This window comes from Oenanthe melanoleuca, chromosome 4 (assembly GCF_029582105.1).
Source record: "Oenanthe melanoleuca isolate GR-GAL-2019-014 chromosome 4, OMel1.0, whole genome shotgun sequence".
Taxonomy (NCBI): Eukaryota; Metazoa; Chordata; class Aves; order Passeriformes; family Muscicapidae; genus Oenanthe; species Oenanthe melanoleuca.
Genome location: NC_079337.1, coordinates 67,859,283 through 67,879,332, shown reverse-complemented (window position 1 = coordinate 67,879,332; position 20,050 = coordinate 67,859,283). Strand labels below are relative to the sequence as shown.

Genomic DNA, 20,050 nt, shown 5'->3' with positions numbered 1-20,050 from the left:
TGCTCGGCCCTGATGCCACCGTGTCCCCCTCAAGGGACCCTCCCGTGCCTGTCCCCCTCCCCACATAAAGGGCTGTTCCTTGGGGGCGGGGGGGTCCCCAACAGCACCGGGACCCCCATGACACCCCACGGGGAGGCTCCAGCACGGGGCTGGGGGGGCGATCATCACCCCCGAGCCCCCTTGGGTGACCCTGGGGGTCCCTACAGTGGGACACTCACTCTGAGAGGAGCGAGACCCCCACCCCATTTCCCCTCCATGCCCGTAGCCGTCCATCACTGCCGCATCCCCTGGATTTTTGGGGGGACAGGGGTCCCGTGCAGTGTCCCCCCGCCGCTGCCCGACCCCCCCGTGCCCTGCGCAGATGCTGCTTCCCCCCAAATCCCCCCCGTGACCCCATAACCTTCCCGGGATCGGTTTATGGCATCATCCCGCATCGGCAGGGGCAGCACTCGCCCCTCGGCGCCTGCGCTCGCCGCGCTCGCCGGAGCCTCCGCCGGCCTGAGCGCGGCCCAAAGTGGGGGTGCTGTCACCAGAGCCCCCCCAAACCTGAGCGAGCCCCCCCACCCGAAGAGGCGCAGAACAATGGGCTGAACGCATCCGGCATCTTCCAGCGCCGGGAGCCGCCGGCACAGGCCGGGCCGGGGGTGCGGGAAACAAAGACCTCCCCCAAAAAAAAACACCCTCGGCGTGGTGCTGGGGGGGTCGGCGAGCCCCCCACGGCCCGGTGAGGGACCCCCCGGTTTGTCCCGAGGAGCTGCAGAGCCGCCGGCCCCGGTTTGAGGAGCGACAGCGCCGGTAGCAGCAGGTGGGGGGGGCGCTGGGAGCGATTTTGGGGGGCGGGGGGCGTTTGGCGCAGTTTGGGGACCCCCATCCCCTTCGCTGTGCCCAAACCCTGAGCGGCCCCGGGGCTGGGGGGCTGTTCCTGTACCCCCTCCTGTCCCCGTGCCCCCCCGCCCCGTGTCCCCTCCTGTCCCCGTGTCCCCACCCGTGTCCCTTTGCCCCGCGCTGGCACGGCACGGCGAGCAAAGGCCGGTGCCCGCGGGCTGCCCACCTCTGCCCAGGGCGGGTCGTGCCGCGGCTCCCGGTGAGTTCCGGGGTCCCGGGGAGCGAGGGGAGGGGAACCCCCAGATCCTGCTGCTCTTCCCCTGTGCCCCCCCAGTGCCCGTGCCGGGTGTCCCAGTTAAACCCCCCTGCCCAGCTGGGGTCGGGGGTGAACCCCTGAGGGCCCATCAAGGCAGGAAGGGACTTCCCACTTTTTTTTTCCCCTTGCTTTTGGGGAACCCCGGGTGGGAGCGGCACCGGCAATGCTTTGACCCCCCTGTGCCACCCCAGGGATGGGTCTGGGGACACCCTGAGGGTCGCTGTGACGGTGGGCACTGCCCTAACCCCCCTGTGCCATCCCAGAGATGGGATTCTGTAAATTCTGTGAATCCCAAAGATGGGGTCTGGGGATATCCTGTGGCTCCCCATCCATGGCGCTGCCCTGACCCCTTGTGCTACCCCAGGGATGGGTCTCAGGATACTCTGGCTGTCTTTGTGAAGGTGGGCACTGCCCTGACCCCCCTGTACCACCCCAGGGATGGGATCTGGGGGTATCCTGGGCCTCTCCATCCATGGCACTACCCTGACCCCTTGTGCCACCTCAGGGACAGGTCTGGGGACACCCTGGGGTTCCCTGTGAAGATGGGCACTGCCCTGACCTCACTGTGCCACCGCAGGGATGGGATTTGAGTGTACCCTGGGGTTCCCTGTGAAGGCGGGCACTGCCCTGACCCCCTGTACCACTCCAGGGATGGCACTGGGAACATGCTGGGGTTCCCTGTGAAGGCAGGCACTGCCCTGACCCCCTGTACCACTCCAGGGATGGGTCTGGGGGCATCTCAGGGGTCTCTGTGAAGGTGGGCACTGCCCTAAGCCCCCTGTACCATCCCACAAATGTGTCTGGGGACATCCTGGGGGTCTCTGTGAAGGTGGGCACTGTCCTGACCCCCTGTACCACCCCAGGGATGGATTTGGGGATATCCTGGGGGTCTCTGTGAAGGCGGGCACTGCCCTCACCCCAATGCCAGGATCCGTCGTACCCTGCCCACCCCACCCACATCACCGCCCTCTCTCCCGCCCCGCAGGTGCCCCCATGGCGTCGTTCCGCATCCGGCAGTACCAGGAGCAGGACTACGAGGCCGTGCGGGCCATGTTCGCCCGCGGCATCCTGGAGCACGCTCCGGCGGGGTTCCGCTGGGTGCTGCGGGCGGCGCGGGTGCGGCTGGCGCTGCTGGCCGTGTTCGTGGCGGCGCGGGCGGCCGCCGGCTCCTGGGTGCTGGGGCTGGGCGCGGTGGCGCTGGCGCTGGTGCTGCTCTGGGTGCTGGTGCGCTCGCTCAGCGCCGAGTACGTGCGCGACGCGCTGGGCACCGACCTGTGCGACGTGGCCGGCTCCTACCTGCGGGCGCCCGACCGCTGCTTCTGGGTGGCCGAGGAGGGCGGCGCCGTGGCGGGCATGGTGGCGGCGGTGCCGGCGGGCCGCGGCGAGCTGGAGCTGAAGAGGATGTCGGTGGGCCGGGAGCACCGCGGCCGCGGGCTGGCGCGGGCGCTGTGCCGGGAGGTGCTGGCGTTCGCCCGCGCCCGCGGTTTCGGCGCCGTGGTGCTCAGCACCTCCATGGTGCAGGTGGCGGCGCAGCGGCTCTACGAGGGGCAGGGGTTCAGGAAGGTGGGCAGCTCGTACCCCTCGCTGCTGGGCACTTTGCTGAACTTCCAGATCTTCCATTACCGCTGCGATTTGGGGGATGGCACCAAGTAGGGTCCGAGTGGCGCTGTGGGGGCTGGGGTGGATGGCACTGCCAAACCTGGCACGTGAGGCGCTGCCGTGGCGCCCCAGCTCCAGCACAGCACCGTGACCCCGGGGCATGAGGCGCTGCCGTGGCACGCGTGGCGCTGCCATGGCACCCGAACCCTGGCACACCCAACCCTGGCACCCCAAGCCTGCCCCAGGACACGAGGCACCACCCCAGCACTCCCCTGGCACAGCAGCACCGACAGCACCGCCCTGATCCCAGGACATGAAGCACCACCACGGCCCCACAGGCTGGCATGTGTGGCACTGCCATGGCACCGCCAGCCCAGGACGTGTGGCACTGCCTTGGCACCGCAGCACTCCAACCCTGGCACCGCCATGGCACCCCTCCCTGGATTTCCAGCAGCAGGAAATAAAGAGAGACCTGTGGGAGCACTGTGTGTGAGAGATACCCTGGGGGACACCTTTGGGGATAAGAGGCCTCTTGGGAACTGGGAACACACTGGGGGACCACGGAGATTTTGCGGGAGAGGGGAAATCTTTGGGGACAGGCGACACTTTGGGGGACATGGCCTGTGCCCTCACCCAAGATGGCGGCGGTTCCCCTTTCTCACTGCCCTCACCCAAGATGGCGGCGATTCCCCATTCACCTATCTCGTGCCCTCATCCAAGATGGCGGCATCCATCCCGGCGTCACGGCGCGACGTGCGGAGCGTGACGCGCTGAGGGAAGCGCCGGGACCGCCGGGTCCCGATCCCGGTCTCGGTCTCCGGTCCCGGTTCCCCTCTCCCCATCCCGGTTCCCCCGTGCCGGCCGCGCCATGGATTGTTACACGGCCAACTGGAACCCGCTGGGCGAGGAGACCTTCTACCGGTGAGGGGCAGCGGCCCGAGGCTGCTCGGGGGTCCCGGGTGTGCTTGAGGGGCCCGGGGCTGCCCTGGGGTAGCGATGGGTGTTGGGGCCGCCTGGGAAGGGGGTCCCGGAGATGGCTGGGGTGGGGTTCTGTGGCTAGCTCGGGGGTTCTGGGGTAGCCACGGGGCTGGGAGTCCCTGAGGGGTCCCTGGGTGGTCACGGGCTGGCTGGGATGGGGGTCCCAGGGGTGTCTCTGGGGTTTGGAGGTTCCTTGGAGGGGTCTCGTGGTGCCCATGGATCTTGGGGCTGCCTGGGAGGGGGTCCCGGGGGTCTCTGGGGGGGTCCCGAGGTGGTCTCAGGTCCTTGGGTTGGTCTGGGGGATTTCTGGGGGTCTCTGGGTGTTCCTGGGGTGTTCGAGGGTGTTCGAGGGCCAGTTCAGGGGTGGGCACTCGCCCATCCCTGTGCCTGCTACATGTCCGTCTGTCCATCCATCCATCATCCCTCCATCCGTGCCCAAAATCATCTCCAAAATCACCCCAAAATCCCCCCAGAATCACCTCCAAAATTGCCTCCAAAATCACCCCAAAATTACTCCAAAATCACCTCAAAAATACCCGCAAAATCACCTCAAAATCCCCCAAAATCCCCCCGAAATGCCCGGTGTGCCCGTGTCCCGCAGGAAGCTGGAGCTCTACTCCATGGAATGGGGGCTGCGGGAGGACCTGCGTGACTGCGTGGTGGCAGCTGCTCCTTACGGGGGTCCCATCGGTGGGTGCAGCCCCCTGAGCCCCCTCCCCGAGCCGGGGCTGTGTCACTGATGGCTCAGGGACTGTCCCCTCCCCCTCCCAGCTCTGCTGAGGAATTCCCGGCGGGACAAAACCCCCGGTGCCCGCCCGCTCCTGGAGATCTACTCGGCCTCGGGGCTGCTCCTGGCCAGCGTCCCGGTGAGTGAGCTGGGAGGGGTTTGGGGACAGGGAATAGTCTGGGATGGGTTTGGAGCAGGAGAATCCATTCCCTGCTGCCCTCAGATGGGAGAAGAGGATTTGATTGATTTTGGAGCAGGAGAATCCTTTCCTTGCTGGTGAGGGATGGAAAAAGAGGATGGGATGGAGTTTGAAGCAGCAGGATTGGGCAGGAGGAAAATGCTCCCTTCATCCTGTCTGGGTCTGGGAGAAGAGGATGGGATGGAGTTTTGAGCAGGAGAATCCCTTCCCTGCTGCCCTGGGATGGGATGGGAAGATTGCATGGGTTTGGAGCCACAGGAACATCCTCCCTCCCCCCTGCCTGGGGCTGGGGGGGACATGGGGCAGTGGAGGGGACAGAGCCACAACTGCAGGGACCTGCAGAGCCAGGTGGGGTGTTGGACCTCTGGATGAGATGTTGGATTTCTGGATAAGATGTTGGAGCTTTGGATGAGGTGTTGGACATCTAGATGAGGTGTTGGACTTTTGGATGAGATGTTGGACCTGCAGGTGAGGTGTCCAACCTCTGGATAGGGTGTGAGATCCTTGAATGAGGTGTCCAACCTTTGGATGAGCTGTTGGACCTGCGGATGAAGTGTCCAAGCTGAGGACAGGCTGTCAGAGCTCAGCCATGGCCTGAGCTGTGTCCCTGGGGGGCTCTGGGGTGACCCCTCCCTGTTCCCAGTGGAAGAGCGGCCGCCTGGTGCACCTGGGCTGGACAGCAGGGGAGGACCTGCTGTGCATCCAGGAGGATGGGACTGTGCTGGTCTACAACCTGTTCTGCGAGTTCAAGAGGCACTTCAGCATGGGAAACGTGAGGGAGTGGGATTTGGGATGGGATTTGGGATGGGATTTGGGATGGGGAAGGTGGGAAGGGATCTCACAGCCCGTCCCATTCCACCCCATCCATGGCAGGGACACCTCCCACTGTCCCAGGTAGATCCATCCTCACCTTGGACACTGCCAGGGATCCAGCAAATCTGGGAATTTCAGCCCAGCCAGGAATTCCTTCCCAAGATCCCCTTTTCCATCCTCCCCTTGTTCTGCCCCTCCTGAGATGCCCTGGGTGGGGTTTGGGCGATGGAGAATGGACCCCGTGGGACACCAGAGGGGAGCCGAGCCCTGCATGCCCCAGTGTCCCCAGTGTCCCCAGAGTGCCATGGCCGTGTCGTGGCGCAGGAGGTGCTGCAGAACCACGTGCTGGAGGCGCAGGTTTTCCACACGGAGTTCGGCACGGGCGTGGCCATCCTGACGGGGGCGCTGCGCTTCTCCCTCGCCACCAACATCGACGACCTCAAGCTGCGCCGCCTGCCCGAGGTGCCTGGTGGGTGTCCCCCTGTCCCCTCTGTCCCCTGTCCCATCTGTCCCATCTGTCCCTCTGTCCCCTCTGTCCCTTCTGTCCCCACTGTCCTCCCTGTACGCCAGTCCCCCTGTCCCCACTGTCTTCCCTGTTCCCACTGTCCCCTCTGTCCCCCACTGTCCCCTCTGTCCTCCCTGTTCTCCCTGTCCCCTCTGTCCCCTCTGTCCTCCCTGTTCCCCTTCTGTCCCCTCTGTCCCCCCATCCCTATGTCCCCTGTCCTTGTTTCTCTGTCCCTCTGTCCCCAGTCTCCGCTGTCCATCAGTCCCTCAGTGTCCATCTGTCCCCCTGTGTCTGTCTGTCCCCAGGGCTGCAGAAGCCCCCAGCCTGCTGGGCCGTGCTGTCCCAGGACAGGGTGACTGTGGTGCTGCTGGCTGTGGGACAGGAGCTCTTCCTGCTGGACAACACCTCCTGCTCTGTGCTGGTGAGGGGGTTTGGGATGGCCCTGCTGTCCCCACTGTCCCCATTGTCCCCATTATCCCTTGGGGTGTTCCCAGGTCTTTCCCCTGGAATGCTCCCAGGTCATTTTTTTATCCCATGGGATTTTCCCAGGTCCTTTCCTTGTCCCTCCCATCCCATGAGATACTCCCAGGTCCTTCTCCCATCCCATAGGATGCTCTCAGTCCTCACAGTGGCTCCCAGATCCTTTCCCATCCCATGGGGCACTCCCAGCCCTCCCCACTCTCTCCCACCCCTTTCCTCCCACTCTCCCAGGCCCCAGTGTAGAAAAGATCTGAGGGCTGAGCAGGCAGGAAGGGACGCCCCCCCAATCTGACCATGTCCCTTGGGGTCACTCTGAGGCCCTGTTGATGTCCCCAGTGACCCCCCTGTCCCTGGCAGAGCCCCCCAGGGCTGAGCCCCTCGGCGGGGCCCTTCCTGCACATGGCTGTGTCCTTCACCCACCGGCACCTCGCCCTCTTCTCCGACTCTGGCACCGTCTGGATGGGCACAGCCTCGCTCAAGGTGAGCCCACCTACCCTGGGGGGTCTTTGGGGGGTTCCTTTGGGGTCCTTTTTGGGGTTATTGGGTGGTCAGAGCACTCCCCATCCTGGCAGAGCTTTGGGGCTCGTGCTGGTGCCTCCCAAAGCCTTTTTGGAATGTTTCCTTCCATCTTGCTTGGAGCCCTGGTTCCTTCCAGAGCTGGACCCTGTGGTGGCCCAGCACCCACCCCACACATCCCCACATCCCCAGTGGAAAATTCTTCCCTGAGCCCTCTCCTCTCCCACAGGAAAAATTCTGCGAGTTCAACACCGGCATCCGATCCCCGCCCAAGCAGATGGTGTGGTGAGCAAACCAAACCAAACCCTGGCACCCCCAGCCTTTCCTGGGCTGCCCTCAGCTCTGTGGGACCCCCCTGCTGCAGGTTTGGGGGTCCCAGGGGCCGGGGTTGATGGGGTTGGTGGTTGGGGTTCCCCAGGTGCACGCGGCCCCGCAGCCGGCAGCGAGCCGTGGTGCTGGCCTGGGAGCGGCAGCTGATGGTGGTGGGCAACTCCTCGGAGTGCATCCGGTATCCTTGGGGAGCAGGGACACCCCTGAGCTGCTGCCACCTGCCCTGGCACCCACCCTGCTGCCCCTGGGGGTCCCCTCGCTGCCCTGGCCCCGGGGGTGCTCCCAGGTCCTTCCTCTGCCCCAGGGGATGTTCCTGTTCCCTGGGATGTTCCCAGGTCCTTCCCTGTCCCATGGGGTGTTTCCAGGTCCTTTTCCATCCCATGGGGTGCTCCCAGGTCCTCCCCCTGTCCCAGGGGATGTTCCCAGCCCCACTCTGGCTCCCAGATCCTTTTCTGTTTTCTGAGATGTTCCCAGAGCCTTTCCCTGTCCCATGGGATGCTCCCAGCCCCCACAGTGCCTTCCAGACCCTTTTCTTTTCTCTGGGATGCTCCCACATCCCTTCCCTTGCCCCATGGGAAGCTCCCAGGTCCTTTTCTGTCCCATGGGATGTTTCCTGGCCCTTCCCTTTTCCCAGATGATATTCCCAGGTCCTTCCCCATCCCCTGGGATTCCCTTCACTCCCTGGTGTCCCAGCAATGCTGGGGGCTGCCCCCAGAGCTGTGTCCATGCCCAGCCCTTAGCAGGAGCTCAGCTTTGTCCTGGATGAGGATTCCCACCTGGTGCCCGAGCTGGACGGGGTCCGGATCCTGTCCCGCACCTGCCACGAGTTCCTGCACGAGATCCCAGGTGGGTCTTCCCTGGCATGTGGGAGCCTGGCACAGGAATTCCCAGAGCAGCTGTGGCTGCCCCTGGGTCCCTGGAGTCACCCAGGCCAGGTTGGATGGGGCTTGGAGCACCTTGGGATGGTGGGAGGTGTCCCTGGTAGGAATGGATGGGATTTAAGGTCCCTTCCCACCCAAACCAGGCTGGGATTCTAGAGCCAGGCTGGAATGCTGGGAATGTTCCCTGGAGAAGGGAAAATTCCAGGGAATGCTCAGAGTCCCTAAAGGGGCTCCAGGAGAGCTGGAATTTGGGACAAGGCCTGGAGGGACAGGACACAGGGAATGGCTCCCACTGGGAAAGGGGAGATGAGGCTGGGATCTTGGGAAGGAATTCCTGCCTGGGCTGCAATTCCCAGATTTGCTGTGGCTGCCCCTGGATCCCTGGCAGTGCCCAAGGCCGGGTTGGATCCACCTGGGACAGTGGGAGGTGTCTCTGAACATGGATGGGGTGGAATGGGATAATGGGATGGGATGGGATAATGGGATTTAAGATCTCTTCCCACCCACCCCATTCCACAACCCTGCTGCTGGAGGGTGCTGCCAGCTCCTGGCACTGGGATCAGGTGCCCCCCAAGGCTGGAGCAGCCCCTCACCCACGTTCTGTCCCCGTCCCTGCAGAGGCCAGCCAGGAGATTTTCCGCATCGCCTCCATGGCTCCGGGTGCTCTGCTGCTGGAGGCACAGAAGGAGTACGAGGTACCCCCCTCCCCAAACCCCCACCAGGGTGGGTGTCCTGGTTTGCAGGATGGGTGTCTGCTAATAAAGACAGAAGCTTCTCTCTGAAATGGAGAATGTAAACCCTCTCCCTCCAAATTATTATAATTTTGAAATTAAGGGGCTCTCAGGCAAAGAGATGGGAATTAGGAATAACAGTTCTTTACTAGGAAAATTAAACTAGAAATGCAGTATTACACAGAACAATCCCAACCCTGCCAGAGTCAGAATCCAAGCTGACACCCGTCAGTCAGTCAGGGTGTTGGCACAGTCCCATTCAATGGTGGCTGCATCCTCCTGCAGGGGCAGATGTGGTTCAGCTGGAGCAGTGCTCCTGGAGAAGGTGCAGTTTCCTCTGAAGGTGCAGGGATGATGTGCAAAGGTCTGGCTTTCCTCTGGAATCCAGTGGCAAAGGCTGCTCTGGTGTTCCAAATGTCAGTTTTGATCTGGGTAGGAAAGGCTTGGCTCCTCCCCTGGCTGGAGCATCTCCCAGTGGGATGATGGAATTTTATCAGCCATGCCCTGGGACTCACTGGCCATGAACAGGAGATATCTCCTGGAGGGAGGATGGGCTGTGGGAAGATAAAGATGATTGCCCAGCTGGTTTAAAGATGGCCCATGAGCAGATAATGTGTGCCAGGAGATCAGGGTCACTGCCCCACCCGGCTGCAGCAGATGGGGACAGAATTCACATTTCTGACCACATCAGCCCAGCACAGTGGGATCCCCAGGGCTCAGTGTCCCAGGAATCCCCCATTCCTGTTTTCCTGCAGAAGGAGAGCCAGAAAGCCGACGAGTACCTGCGGGAGATCCGGGAGCAGCAGCTGCTCCCCGAGGCCGTGGGCCAGTGCATCGAGGCTGCGGGCTACGAGCACGAGCCTGAGACACAGAAATCCCTGCTGAGGGTGAGCTGGGATACAAACCAGCCTGTCAGAGCCAAAATGAGGGGTGGGGGCTCCAGGAGGCTCTTTGAAATTGTTTATTGTATTTAAATGTTGCAGCAATTCACGGGTCGTGGGTGACAGAGCCCAGCCCACAGCCTGTCAGCCCCAGCTGTGGGGTTGTCTGGTTCTGGTTACAATTACAAACTTTTATATAATATTATTTATTTATTTATTTATTTATTATTTATACAATGTTAAATATTATTTTTTTATTTTATATACTTTTCACTACAGAGCATCTTAAAACATGACAACCAATCAGTACTTTTACTATTACCTATAACCTATCATAACTACTAACATTACCATATTCATGTTACTGTTTTCCAGTCACTAAAAGTTAATGTGTTACAGCTTAAGCTAGAAGTTATTTTTCATTTTTCTCACAGTGGAAAATTCTGAGATTTTTTCCCTACTTCTACCATTGGCTTTCTTGTTTGTGAAAATCTTTTTGTTGGTGAAAACACCTTTTGTTTGAGGTGGATTTATCCTTTGCTCAGAGTCATAAAAACCAACTCACTTGCTTTTTGCCTTCTAGTTACCCAGTCAGAGTAAGAATAAGCTCAGCAGTTATTTTCTTCTATATCAAAACTTGCTTTAATTTCTATTCCTTCTTCAGCTTCTACATTCAAAGATCTTTCTGTTAGACATATATCTGTGAGAATATTCCTGTCAAATCCTTATCCTTCCCAACAACAGCAGAAAAAAATATGTGAGGAATTGCAATGACAAGGTTTTTACAGAGAAATGAAGTCCCAGCAGGCTTTGACAGCTGAGAAATGCTGGCATGGTCTGTCTGACAGACAGGCAGAGGGGGGATGGAAAACACTTGCAGGAGGAAAATGGAATGGAGAACACTTGCAGGAGGCTGTACAAGATGAGGAAATCTAAATTTTGAAGTCAGGCAAATCTAGTTTTGTCTAATTTTTGAAGTCAGAGCTCTGATTTGGAGTGCAGCATAGCTGTGGGTGTTACACACACACAGAGGGAGTTTTCTCTCCCTCTTTAACCTGGAGAGCCCTGCAGTGCAAACAGGGGAGGATGTTTATGCTGCTCTCACAGACAGGCAGGACTGGGCTGGGGGATTAAAACCTCATTTCTGTTCCATCTCTTTTGGCAATCCCATTTCCACAAATCCCTCCGTTCCCTGCCTGCCCCTGGCACGTGGCATTACCTGAGCACAGATACAGCAGCAGGAGGGAGGCTGAAACTAAAGGATTTTCCCTCTGATTTCCCCCAACCCCACAGGCAGCTTCCTTTGGGAAGTGTTTCCTGGACAAGTTTCCCCCCGAGGGGTTTGTGAGGATGTGCCAGGACCTGCGGGTGCTCAACGCCATCCGGGACTACCAGATCGGGATCCCGCTCACCTTCACCCAGTATCCTCCTGCAGTGGGGTCAGGGTGTCCCTGGGGCTCTGCTGATCCCAAATGTGCCTTGACTTCCCTGCAGATACAAGCAGCTCACCATCGAGGTGCTGCTGGACAGGTGGGACCCCCCAGCCCCTCTCCCAGGAGCTTTCCCGGGGTTCCCATCCCAAATTCTCCATCCCACAGTCCCCATCCTGATATCCTCATCCCACATTGCATGTCCCAAAATCCCCATCCACAGTTCCCATCCTGATATCCTCATCCCACATTGCATGTCCCAAAATCCCCATCCAAAATCCCCATCCCACACTCCCCATCCTGATATCCTCATCTCACATTGCATGTCCCAAAATCCCCATCCCACCTTCCCCATCCCAAATTCCCCATCCCACAGTCCCTATCCCAAAATCCCCATCCCAAATTCCCCATCCCAAATTCTCCATCCCATTCCTATATTCAGGAGCTGAGCAGCTCCAAGCACTTGGGGACATCCCCAAACCAAACCAAACTCCTCAGCCCCTTGTACCCCCAATGTGACCCCTGATCTCAATGTGTGTCCCCCTGTGTCCCCAGTCTGTCCCCGTCCCCTTCATGACCCTGTGTCCCCCCGGTGTCCCCTGTCCCCTCATGTGTCCCCTGACCCCTCAATGTGTCCTCTGTCTCGTCCATGTCCCCCTGACCCCCCAGTGTCTGCTGATCCCTCATGTGTTCCTCTGTCCCTTCCATGTCCCCTTGAACCCCTCATGTGTCCCCCTGAGCCCCAATGTGTCCCTTTGACCCCTCCATATCCCCTGACTCCCCCATGTCCCTCTGACCCCCCTTTGTCCCCCTGACCCCTCCATGTCCCCCTGTCCCCCCCATATCCCCTGTCCCCTCATGTGTCCCCTGACTCTCAATGTGTCCCCCTGTCCCCTCCATGTCTGCCTGTCCCCGCCATGTCCCCTGTCCCCCCTGGCGTCCCCTATCCCCTCTATGTCCCCCTGTCCCTCCGATGTCCCCTGACCCCCTCATGTCCCCCTATCCCTCCTGGTGTCCCCCATCCCCTCCATGTCCCCTATCCCCTCATGTCCCCTATCCCCACCATGGCCCCTGTCCCCCCTATGTCCCTGACCCCTGTCCCTGTCCCCAGGCTGGTGCTGCGCCGCCTGTACCCCTTGGCCATCCGGATCTGCGAGTTCCTGCGGCTGCCCGAGATGCAGGGCGTCAGCCGCATCCTGGCGCACTGGGCCTGCTACAAGGTCAGGGGGCTGCCTGGGCCGGGGCTGGGCCACCACCTGGGCACCCTGGGGACACCTCTGCTGGCCCCACAGGTGCAGCAGAAGGACAAGTCTGACGAGGAGGTGGCGCAGGCCATCAACCAGAAGCTGGGGGACACGGCGGGGATCTCCTACTCGGACATCGCCACCCGCGCCTACGACTGCGGCCGCGCCGAGCTGGCCATCAAGGTAGCCCAGGGGGTCTGAGCTGGCCACCAAGGTGGGCACTGAGCTGGCCATCAAGGTAGCCAGGGGGTCTGGGGGGGCCATCAAGGTAGCCCAGGGGGTCTGGGGGGGCCATCAAGGTAGCCCAGGGGGTCTGAGCTGGCCACCAAGGTGGGCACTGAGCTGGCCATCAAGGTAGCCCAGGGGGTCTGGGGGGGCCATCAAGGTAGCCAGGGGGTCTGGGGTGGCCATCAAGGTAGCCCAGGGGGTCTGGGGTGGCCATCAAGGTAGCCAGGGGGGTCTGGGGTGGCCACCAAGGTGGACACTGAGCTGGCCATCAAGGTAGCCAGGGGGGTCTGGGGTGGCCACCAAGGTAGCCCAGGGGGTCTGGGGGGACCATCAATGTAGTCCAAGGGGTCTGGGGTGGCCATCAAGGTAGCCAGGCGTGTCTGGGGTGGCCACCAAGGTGGGCACTGAGCTGGCCATCAAGGTAGCCCAGGGGGTCTGGGGTGGCCATCAAGATAGCCAGGGGTTCTGGGGGTCCATCAGAGTGGGCACTGTGGTGGCCATGAGGGTGTTCAGTGGCCCAGGGGGTTCTCTGGGTGGCCATGAGGGTGTTCAGTAGCCCAAGGGGATCTGAGGTGGCCATGAGGCTGTTCAGTAGCCCAGGAGGGTCCCTGGTGGCCCATCAAGGTGTTCAGTAGCCCAAGAGGGTCCCTGGTGGCCCATCAGGGTGTTCAGTAGCCCAGGAGGGTCCCTGGTGGCCCATCAGGGTGTTCAGTAGCCCAAGAGGGTCCCTGGTGGCCCATCAGGGTGTTCAGTGGCCCATGGAGGTCTCTGGTTGCCCCCAGCTGCTGGAGTACGAGCCCCGCTCGGGCGAGCAGGTGCCGCTGCTGCTGAAGATGAAGCGCAGCAAACTGGCGCTGGGCAAAGCCATCGAGAGCGGAGACACCGACCTGGGTGAGGGACAGGGGGGACAGAGACCTGGGTGAGGGACAGGGGACACTGAGCTGGGGGAGGGACAGGGGGGACAGAGACCTGGGGGAGGGACAGGGGACACCGAGCTGGGTGAGGGACAGGGGACACTGAGCTGGGGGAGGGACAGGGGACCCTGACCTGAGTGAGGGACAGGGGACACTGAGCTGGGGGAGGGACAGGGGGGGACAGAGATCTGGGTGAGGGACAGGGGACCCTGACTTGGATGAGGGACAGGGGACACTGAGCTGGGTGAGGGACAGGGGGACACTGAGCTGGGGGAGGGACAGGGGGGACAGAGACCTGGGGGAGGGACAGGGGACACTGAGCTGGGGGAGGGACAGGGGACCCTGAGCTGGGGGAGGGACAGGGGACACCGACCTGGGTGACGGACAGGGGACACTGAGCTGGGGGAGGGACAGGGGGGACAGAGACCTGGGTGACGGACAGGGGACACTGAGCTGGGTGAGGGACAGGGGACACTGATCTGGGTGAGGGGACATTTTGGGGTCTGGAAGAGCATCTTGGAAATCTTATAGGGTTGGGAGAGCACTTTGGGGACATTTTGGGGAGCGCGTGGAGGGTCGGGGGGCACAGAGGGGTTTAAGAGGTGCAGAAAAAAAACCCAATCCAAACCTTTCTGTGCCCCCCAACTCCCCTGTCCCCAACCCCTCTGTCCCCAACTCCTGTCCCTGGCCCTGTCCCTGTCCCAGTGTACACAGTGGTGCTGCACCTCAAGAACGAGCTGAACCGCGGCTCTTTCTTCATGACCCTGCAGAACCAGCCCGTGGCACTGAGCCTGTACCGCCAGGTGGGGACCCCAAAACGGCCTGGGCACCCCAAAAACGGCCTGAGAACCCCAAAAACTGCCTGGGCACCCCAAAAACTGCCCTGAGAACTCCAAAACTGCCCTGAGAACCCTAAAAATGGCCTAGGTACCCCAAAAACTGCCCTGAGAACCCCAAAAATGGCCTGGGCACCCCAAAAACTGCTCTGAGAACTCCAAAACTGCCCTGAGCACCCTAAAAACACCTGAGCACTCCAAAACCACCCTGAAGCCCTCAAAAAAAAACCCTGAACTCCCCCAAAACCCCTGACCCTCAACGTGTCCCCTTGACCCCTCTGGCTGTCCCTTGACCCCTGGGTGTCCCCTTGACCCCCAGAATGTCCCCATGCTCCCTGGGTGTCCCCCTGACCCCTAAGGTGTCCCTTGACACCCCCACGTGTCCCCCTGATCTCCGAGATGTCCTCTTGACCCCCAAGGTGTCCCTTGACCCCTGGGTGTCCCCTTGATCCCCACCATGTGTCCCCTTGACCCTCTGAGTGTCCCTTTAACCCCCAAGATGTCCCCACACCCCTTGGGTGTCCCCTGCCCGCCCTGTGTGTCCCCTGCCCCCTGGATGTCCCCCTGCCCCCCTGGTTGTCCCCCAGGATGTCCCCACACCCCCCTGGGTGTCCCCTGTCCCCCAAGCACCCCTGTCCCCGCAGTTCTGCCGGCACCAGGAGCGGGAGACGCTGAAGGATCTGTACAACCAGGACGACAACCACCAGGAGCTGGGCAACCTGCACGTGCAGGGTGGCTACTGCCAGCAGGTGGGGAGGGTTGGGGTTGGGGAATTTGGGATTGGGATGGGAATGGGGTTGGGATGGGGATTGGGGGTTGGGATTGGGGAATTCGGGAGTGGGACGAGGGAAATGGTGATTGGGGAGGGGGGAGTTCAGGATTTGGGACTGGGGATTGGGGTGGGGCAATTTGGGGTTGGGCTGGGGAAATTTGAGATTGGGGAATTCAGGATTTGGGATTGGGATGGGGGAATTCAGGATGGGGGAATTTGGGATTAGGGAATTTGGGATTTGCATGGGGCAGTTCGGGATTGGAGAACTTGAGATTGGGGTTGGGGCAATTTGGAATGGGGGATTTTGGAATTGGGGAATCGGGGATTTCGGATGGGGCAGTTTGGGATTGGTGGGGGAATTTGGGATTGGGAGTTCAGGATTGGGCAATTCGGAGTTGGGATGGGGGAATTCAAGATTGGGGAATTCGGGATTGGGACAGGGGAATTCGGAATGGAGAAATTCGGGATTAGGACAGGGGAATTCGGAATGGAGAAATTCGGGATTAGGACAGGGGAATTCGGAATGGAGAAATTCGGGATTAGGATGGGAGAATTCGGGATTGGGATGGGGAATTTGAGATTGGGATGGAAGAATTCAGAATTGGGATGGGGGAATGTCAGGAGCTGCCAGGCACGGGGCAGGGAAAAGTCCAGGATGAGTATTTCCATCATGAGCAGGGCGGGATTTGGGCTGGATTTGGGAATCGGGCTCTGGGTGTGGGAATGGGAACTTCCCAGTTTGCACCCCAGGACTGTGGGGGAACGTGCCCATCCCATGCCGTGTGTGCCAGGGGGTCAGGATCCCATCCAGGGGGTCAGGATTCCACACAGGGAATGACATGACTGTGCCATGTCCCTGTGCCATGTCCCTGTGCCATGTTCCTGTGCCATGTTCCTGTGCCATGTCCCTGTGCCATGTCCCTGTGCCATGTTCCTGTGCCATGTTCCTGTGCCATGTTCCTGTGCCATCCCTGTGCCATCCCTGTGCCATGTCCCTGTGCCATGCCTGTGCCATGTCCCTGTGCCATGTCCCTGTGCCATGTCCCTGTGCCATCCCTGTGCCACCCCCAGCGGATCGAGGGCCGTGTGGCCTCCCTGCAGAACGCCCTGGATGAATTCTACAAGGCCAAGAACGACTTCGCTGCCAAGGTGAGAGTGCCCAGGTGCCACAGGGGACAGCAGGGACAAGGGGACAGCAGGGACAAGGGGACAGCAGGGACAAGGCCACCCTGCCCTGGAGACAAGGCTGGCTGGGTGGAAGGGTGGCTGTCCAGGGGCATGGCCGGGATGGGGACACTGAGGCTTGGACAGGGACACTGGGGATGGGGCAGGGCTGGTACAGGGGACCCAAAGCTGAGATGGAGACCCTGGAACTGTGACAGGGACCCTGAGGCTGGAACTGGGCTGAGATGGGGACTGAGAGCTGGGACAGCCACCCCAGGGGTGGGACAGGGCTGGGACAGGAACATCAGGGCTGGGATGGGGATCCTGGGGCTGGGACAGGACTGGGACAGGGACCCCAAGAGTGGCACAGGGACATCAGGGCTGGGCTGGAGATCCTGGGGATGGGATGGGGACACAAGGCTGGGACAGGAACTCCAGGGCTGGGCTGAGAACATCAAGGCTGGCACAGGGCAGGGCTGGGAACATCAAGGCTGGGCCAGGGACTCTGGGGCTGGGACAGGACTGGGACAAGGGCCCAGGGGCTGGGATGGGTACATGGGGGCTGGCACAGGACAGTGCTGGGGACACGGGGGCTGGCTCAGGGCGGGGCTGGGGACAAGGGGGCTGTGCCAGGAGCCCAGAGCTTGCCCTGTCCCTGCCCCAGGCCACGGAGGAGCAGATCAAGCTGCTGCGGCTGCAGCGGCAGCTGCAGGAGGAGCTGGACAAGCCCTACCTGGACCTGTCCCTGCACGACACCGTGGCCACCCTCATCCTGGACGGGCACCACAAACGTGCTGAGCAGCTCTACAGGGACTTCAAGATCCCGGACAAGAGGTGGGGGTGGGGTCTTTGGGGGGGTGCAGGGGGGTCTGGGGGGCTGCAGGCACAGCCCTGAGCCCCCTGTGCCCAGGTACTGGTGGCTGAAGATCAACGCCCTGGCCACGCGCGGGGACTGGGAGGAGATGGAGAAGTTCTCCAAGAGCAAGAAGTCACCCATTGGCTACCTGGTGAGAGTAGTGACCCCCTCATCCCAAAATCTTCCTCCCCTCCATCCCATCCCATCCTCTTCCTCCCCATTCCCACTCTCCCATCCTCCTCCTCCTCCAGACATCCCATGCTTGCCTTCCCATCCTCTTCCTCCTTCTCCAGCTCTCCCATCCTCTTCCTCCTTCTCCAGCCCTCCCATTCTTCCCTTCCTATCCTCTTCCTCCCCATTCCAGTTCTCCCATCCCCTTCCACCCCTCTTGAGCTCCTCCATCCTCTCCCTTCCCTCTCCAACCCTCTCATTCTCTTCCTCCTCTCTCCAATCCTCCCATCCTCTTCCTCCTTCTCCAGCCCTCCCATCCTTGCCTTCCCATCCTCTTCCTCTGCTCTCCACCTCCACCATTCTTTTCCTCCTCTCTCCAGTCCTTCCATCCTCTTCCTCCCCATTCCAGCTCTTCCACACTTTTCCCTCTGCAGCCCTCCCATCCTCTTCCTCCACTCTCTGACCCTCCCATACTCTTCCTCTCCTCTCCCCTTCTCCCCTGCTCTTCCTCCCCTCTCCAGCCCCTCCCTCCTCCTCTCCATCTCTCCCATACTCTTCCTCACCTCTCCAGCCCCTCCATCCTTCCCTCTCCTCTTCTCCCCTGCTCTTCCTCCTCTCACCATCTCTCCCACCCTTTTCCATCTCTCCTGACCTCTTCCTCCCCTCTCCAGCTCCTCCCTCCTCCTCTCCCCTTCTCCCCTGCTCTTCCTCCCCTCTCCCCTGCTCTTCCTCACCCCTGCCCTGCTCTCCCTGCCTCCCCAGCCCTTCGTGGAGGTGGCAGTGAAGCACCACAACCGCTACGAGGCCAAGAAGTACGCGCCACGTGTGCCCCCCGAGCAGCGCGTCAGGGCCTTCGTCCTCGTGGGGTGAGGACTGGGGACACCAGGGGACGTGTGGGGACACTGGGGCATGGCAGAGCACAGCTGGGGTGTGGAGTGCACAGCTGGAATTCCCTGTGAGGCAGTGTCCTGGTTTGCAGGACAGGTGTCTGCCAATAAAGGCAGAAGCTTCTCTCTGAAATGGAGAATGTAAATCCCCTCCCTCCAAATTATTATAATTTTGAAATGAAGGGGCTCTCAGGCAAAGAGATGGCAATTAGGAATAACAGTTCTTTACTAGGAAAATTAAAATAGAAATGCAGTATTACACAGAACAATCCCAAACCCTGCCAGAGTCAGAATCCAAGCTGACACCCATCAGTCAGTCAGGGTGTTGGCACAGTCCCATTCAATGGTGGCTGCATCCTCCTGCAGGGGCAGATGTGGTTCAGCTGGAGCAGTGCTCCTGGAGAAGGTGCAGTTTCCTCTGAAGGTGCAGGGATGATGTGCAAAGGTCTGGCTTTCCTCTGGAATCCAGTGGCAAAGGCTGCTCTGGTGTTCCAAATGTCAGTTTTGATCTGGGTAGGAAAGGCTTGGCTCCTCCCCTGGCTGGAGCATCTCCCAGTGGGATGATGGAATTTTATCAGTCATGCCCTGGGACTCAGTGGCCATGAACAGGAGATATCTCCTGGAGGGAGGATGGGCTGTGGGAAGATAAAGATGATTGCCCAGCTGGTTTAAAGATGGCCCATGAGCAGATAATGTGTGCCAGGAGATCAGGGGCACTGCCCCACCCAGCTGCAGCAGACGGGGACAGAATTCACATTTCTGGCCACATCAATGGGGTGACACTGATGGGGACAGCAGGAGCTGCTGGGGTGGTGGCACAGTGATGACACCCTGGGGGTGGCTCTGTCCCCACACTGTCCCCACGCTGTCCCCACCCCGCTCTCTGCCCTGCAGGGACCTGGAGCAGGCGGCCGAGGCGGCCATGGAGCGCAAGAACGAGGCCGAGATGAGCCTGGTGCTGGCGCGGTGCTCGGCCGGCACCGACGGCGCCCTGGCCGAAAAGCTCAACCGGGCACGGGCACAGCTCCTCAAAAAGTGATCCCCAAACCCTGGGGACACCTTTGGGGACACCCCTACGGGTCTGGGTCCTCTGGGAGCTGCTGCTTGTCCTTGCTGGGTGGTGAAGGTGGCACCCAGGGGACGTGGAGGTGCAATAAAGAGAAGAGCTCTGTGCCTGTGTCACCAAGGAGGGGCGTGGGAGGGGACAGTCAGGGGACACACACACACAGGGGTCTGGAGGGGAGGGCACTGGGTGTCCCCAAGAGGCATTGGCTGGATATTTGAGGGTGACACTGGGACCTTCAAACAGGTTCTGGGGAGCTTTCACGGGGTTCAGGAGGGGTTTGGGAGCTTGGGTATCCCCAAGGGTGACTTGAGGGGGCAGTGGGGGGACTCTGTGGATTCCCTGGGATCCTCAAATGAGTCTTTGGTGGGGACACTGGGTCTGGAGGGGTACCTGGAGCACAGGCTGGGATGGGAGGTCACTGAGTGTCCCCAAGGGTCACTTGGGGGGGACACTGGGAGGACACTGGGGAGGTCCCTGGGGTGACACTGGGGAAACACTTGTGGAGGGGGGACATCGAGGGGTCCCTGTGGGGTCCCTAGGGGACATTAAAGGGCATTGGGGGATCCCTGGTGGGACACTAGGGGACATTGAGGAGTCCCTGGTGGGACATTGGGGAACATTGAGGGGTCCCTAGGGGACATTGGTGGATCTCTGGAGGACAATGAGGGTTCCCTAGGGGGACACTGAGAGGTCCCGAGGGG

The 20,050-nt window shown here is 60.9% G+C and overlaps 2 protein-coding genes across 4 annotated transcripts; both read left to right on the top strand.

The window, feature by feature from the left end:
* The first annotated feature begins 411 nt into the window (after nt 1-411).
* On the top strand, nt 412-3,220 carry NAT8 (N-acetyltransferase 8 (putative)). Of its 2 annotated transcripts, none has more exons than XM_056489332.1 (2): nt 412-805; nt 2,127-3,220. In XM_056489332.1, exon 2 carries the CDS (start codon nt 2,135-2,137, stop codon nt 2,792-2,794), a length of 660 nt encoding a protein of 219 aa, XP_056345307.1. In that variant the 5' UTR covers nt 412-805; nt 2,127-2,134; the 3' UTR covers nt 2,795-3,220. The 2 variants fall into 2 exon arrangements, with proteins under 2 accessions (XP_056345307.1, XP_056345308.1); XM_056489333.1 differs by lacking the exon at nt 412-805 and adding an exon at nt 825-1,084.
* A 238-nt stretch (nt 3,221-3,458) lies between these two features.
* VPS16 (VPS16 core subunit of CORVET and HOPS complexes) lies at nt 3,459-19,454 on the top strand. 2 transcript variants are annotated; one of them, XM_056489329.1, is made up of 25 exons: nt 3,499-3,661; nt 4,320-4,408; nt 4,490-4,584; nt 5,288-5,416; nt 5,782-5,926; nt 6,268-6,383; nt 6,800-6,922; nt 7,188-7,243; nt 7,377-7,466; nt 8,040-8,134; nt 8,788-8,864; nt 9,656-9,787; nt 11,075-11,202; nt 11,276-11,311; nt 12,323-12,431; nt 12,504-12,638; nt 13,466-13,574; nt 14,303-14,400; nt 15,078-15,182; nt 16,277-16,354; nt 17,034-17,203; nt 17,280-17,376; nt 18,159-18,262; nt 18,650-18,728; nt 19,178-19,264. In XM_056489329.1, the coding sequence occupies exons 1-24, from the start codon at nt 3,609-3,611 to the stop codon at nt 18,717-18,719; spliced, it is 2,439 nt and encodes an 812-aa protein (XP_056345304.1). In that variant the 5' UTR covers nt 3,499-3,608; the 3' UTR covers nt 18,720-18,728; nt 19,178-19,264. The 2 variants fall into 2 exon arrangements, with proteins under 2 accessions (XP_056345303.1, XP_056345304.1); XM_056489328.1 differs by lacking the exon at nt 18,650-18,728 and having other exon boundaries at nt 3,459-3,661; nt 19,178-19,454.
* The last annotated feature ends 596 nt before the right edge of the window (nt 19,455-20,050 follow it).

Bases quoted from the DNA above. Each gene is read 5' to 3' on its own strand.
- NAT8 (XM_056489332.1), top strand. From the start codon at position 2,135: ATGGCGTCGTTCCGCATCCGGCAGTACCAGGAGCAGGACTACGAGGCC.
- VPS16 (XM_056489328.1), top strand. From the start codon at position 3,609: ATGGATTGTTACACGGCCAACTGGAACCCGCTGGGCGAGGAGACCTTC. The intron at 8,135-8,787 runs GTGGGTCTTCCC...CCGTCCCTGCAG, and splicing joins GTTCCTGCACGAGATCCCAG to AGGCCAGCCAGGAGATTTTC. The intron at 13,575-14,302 runs GTGAGGGACAGG...TCCCTGTCCCAG, and splicing joins GAGCGGAGACACCGACCTGG to TGTACACAGTGGTGCTGCAC.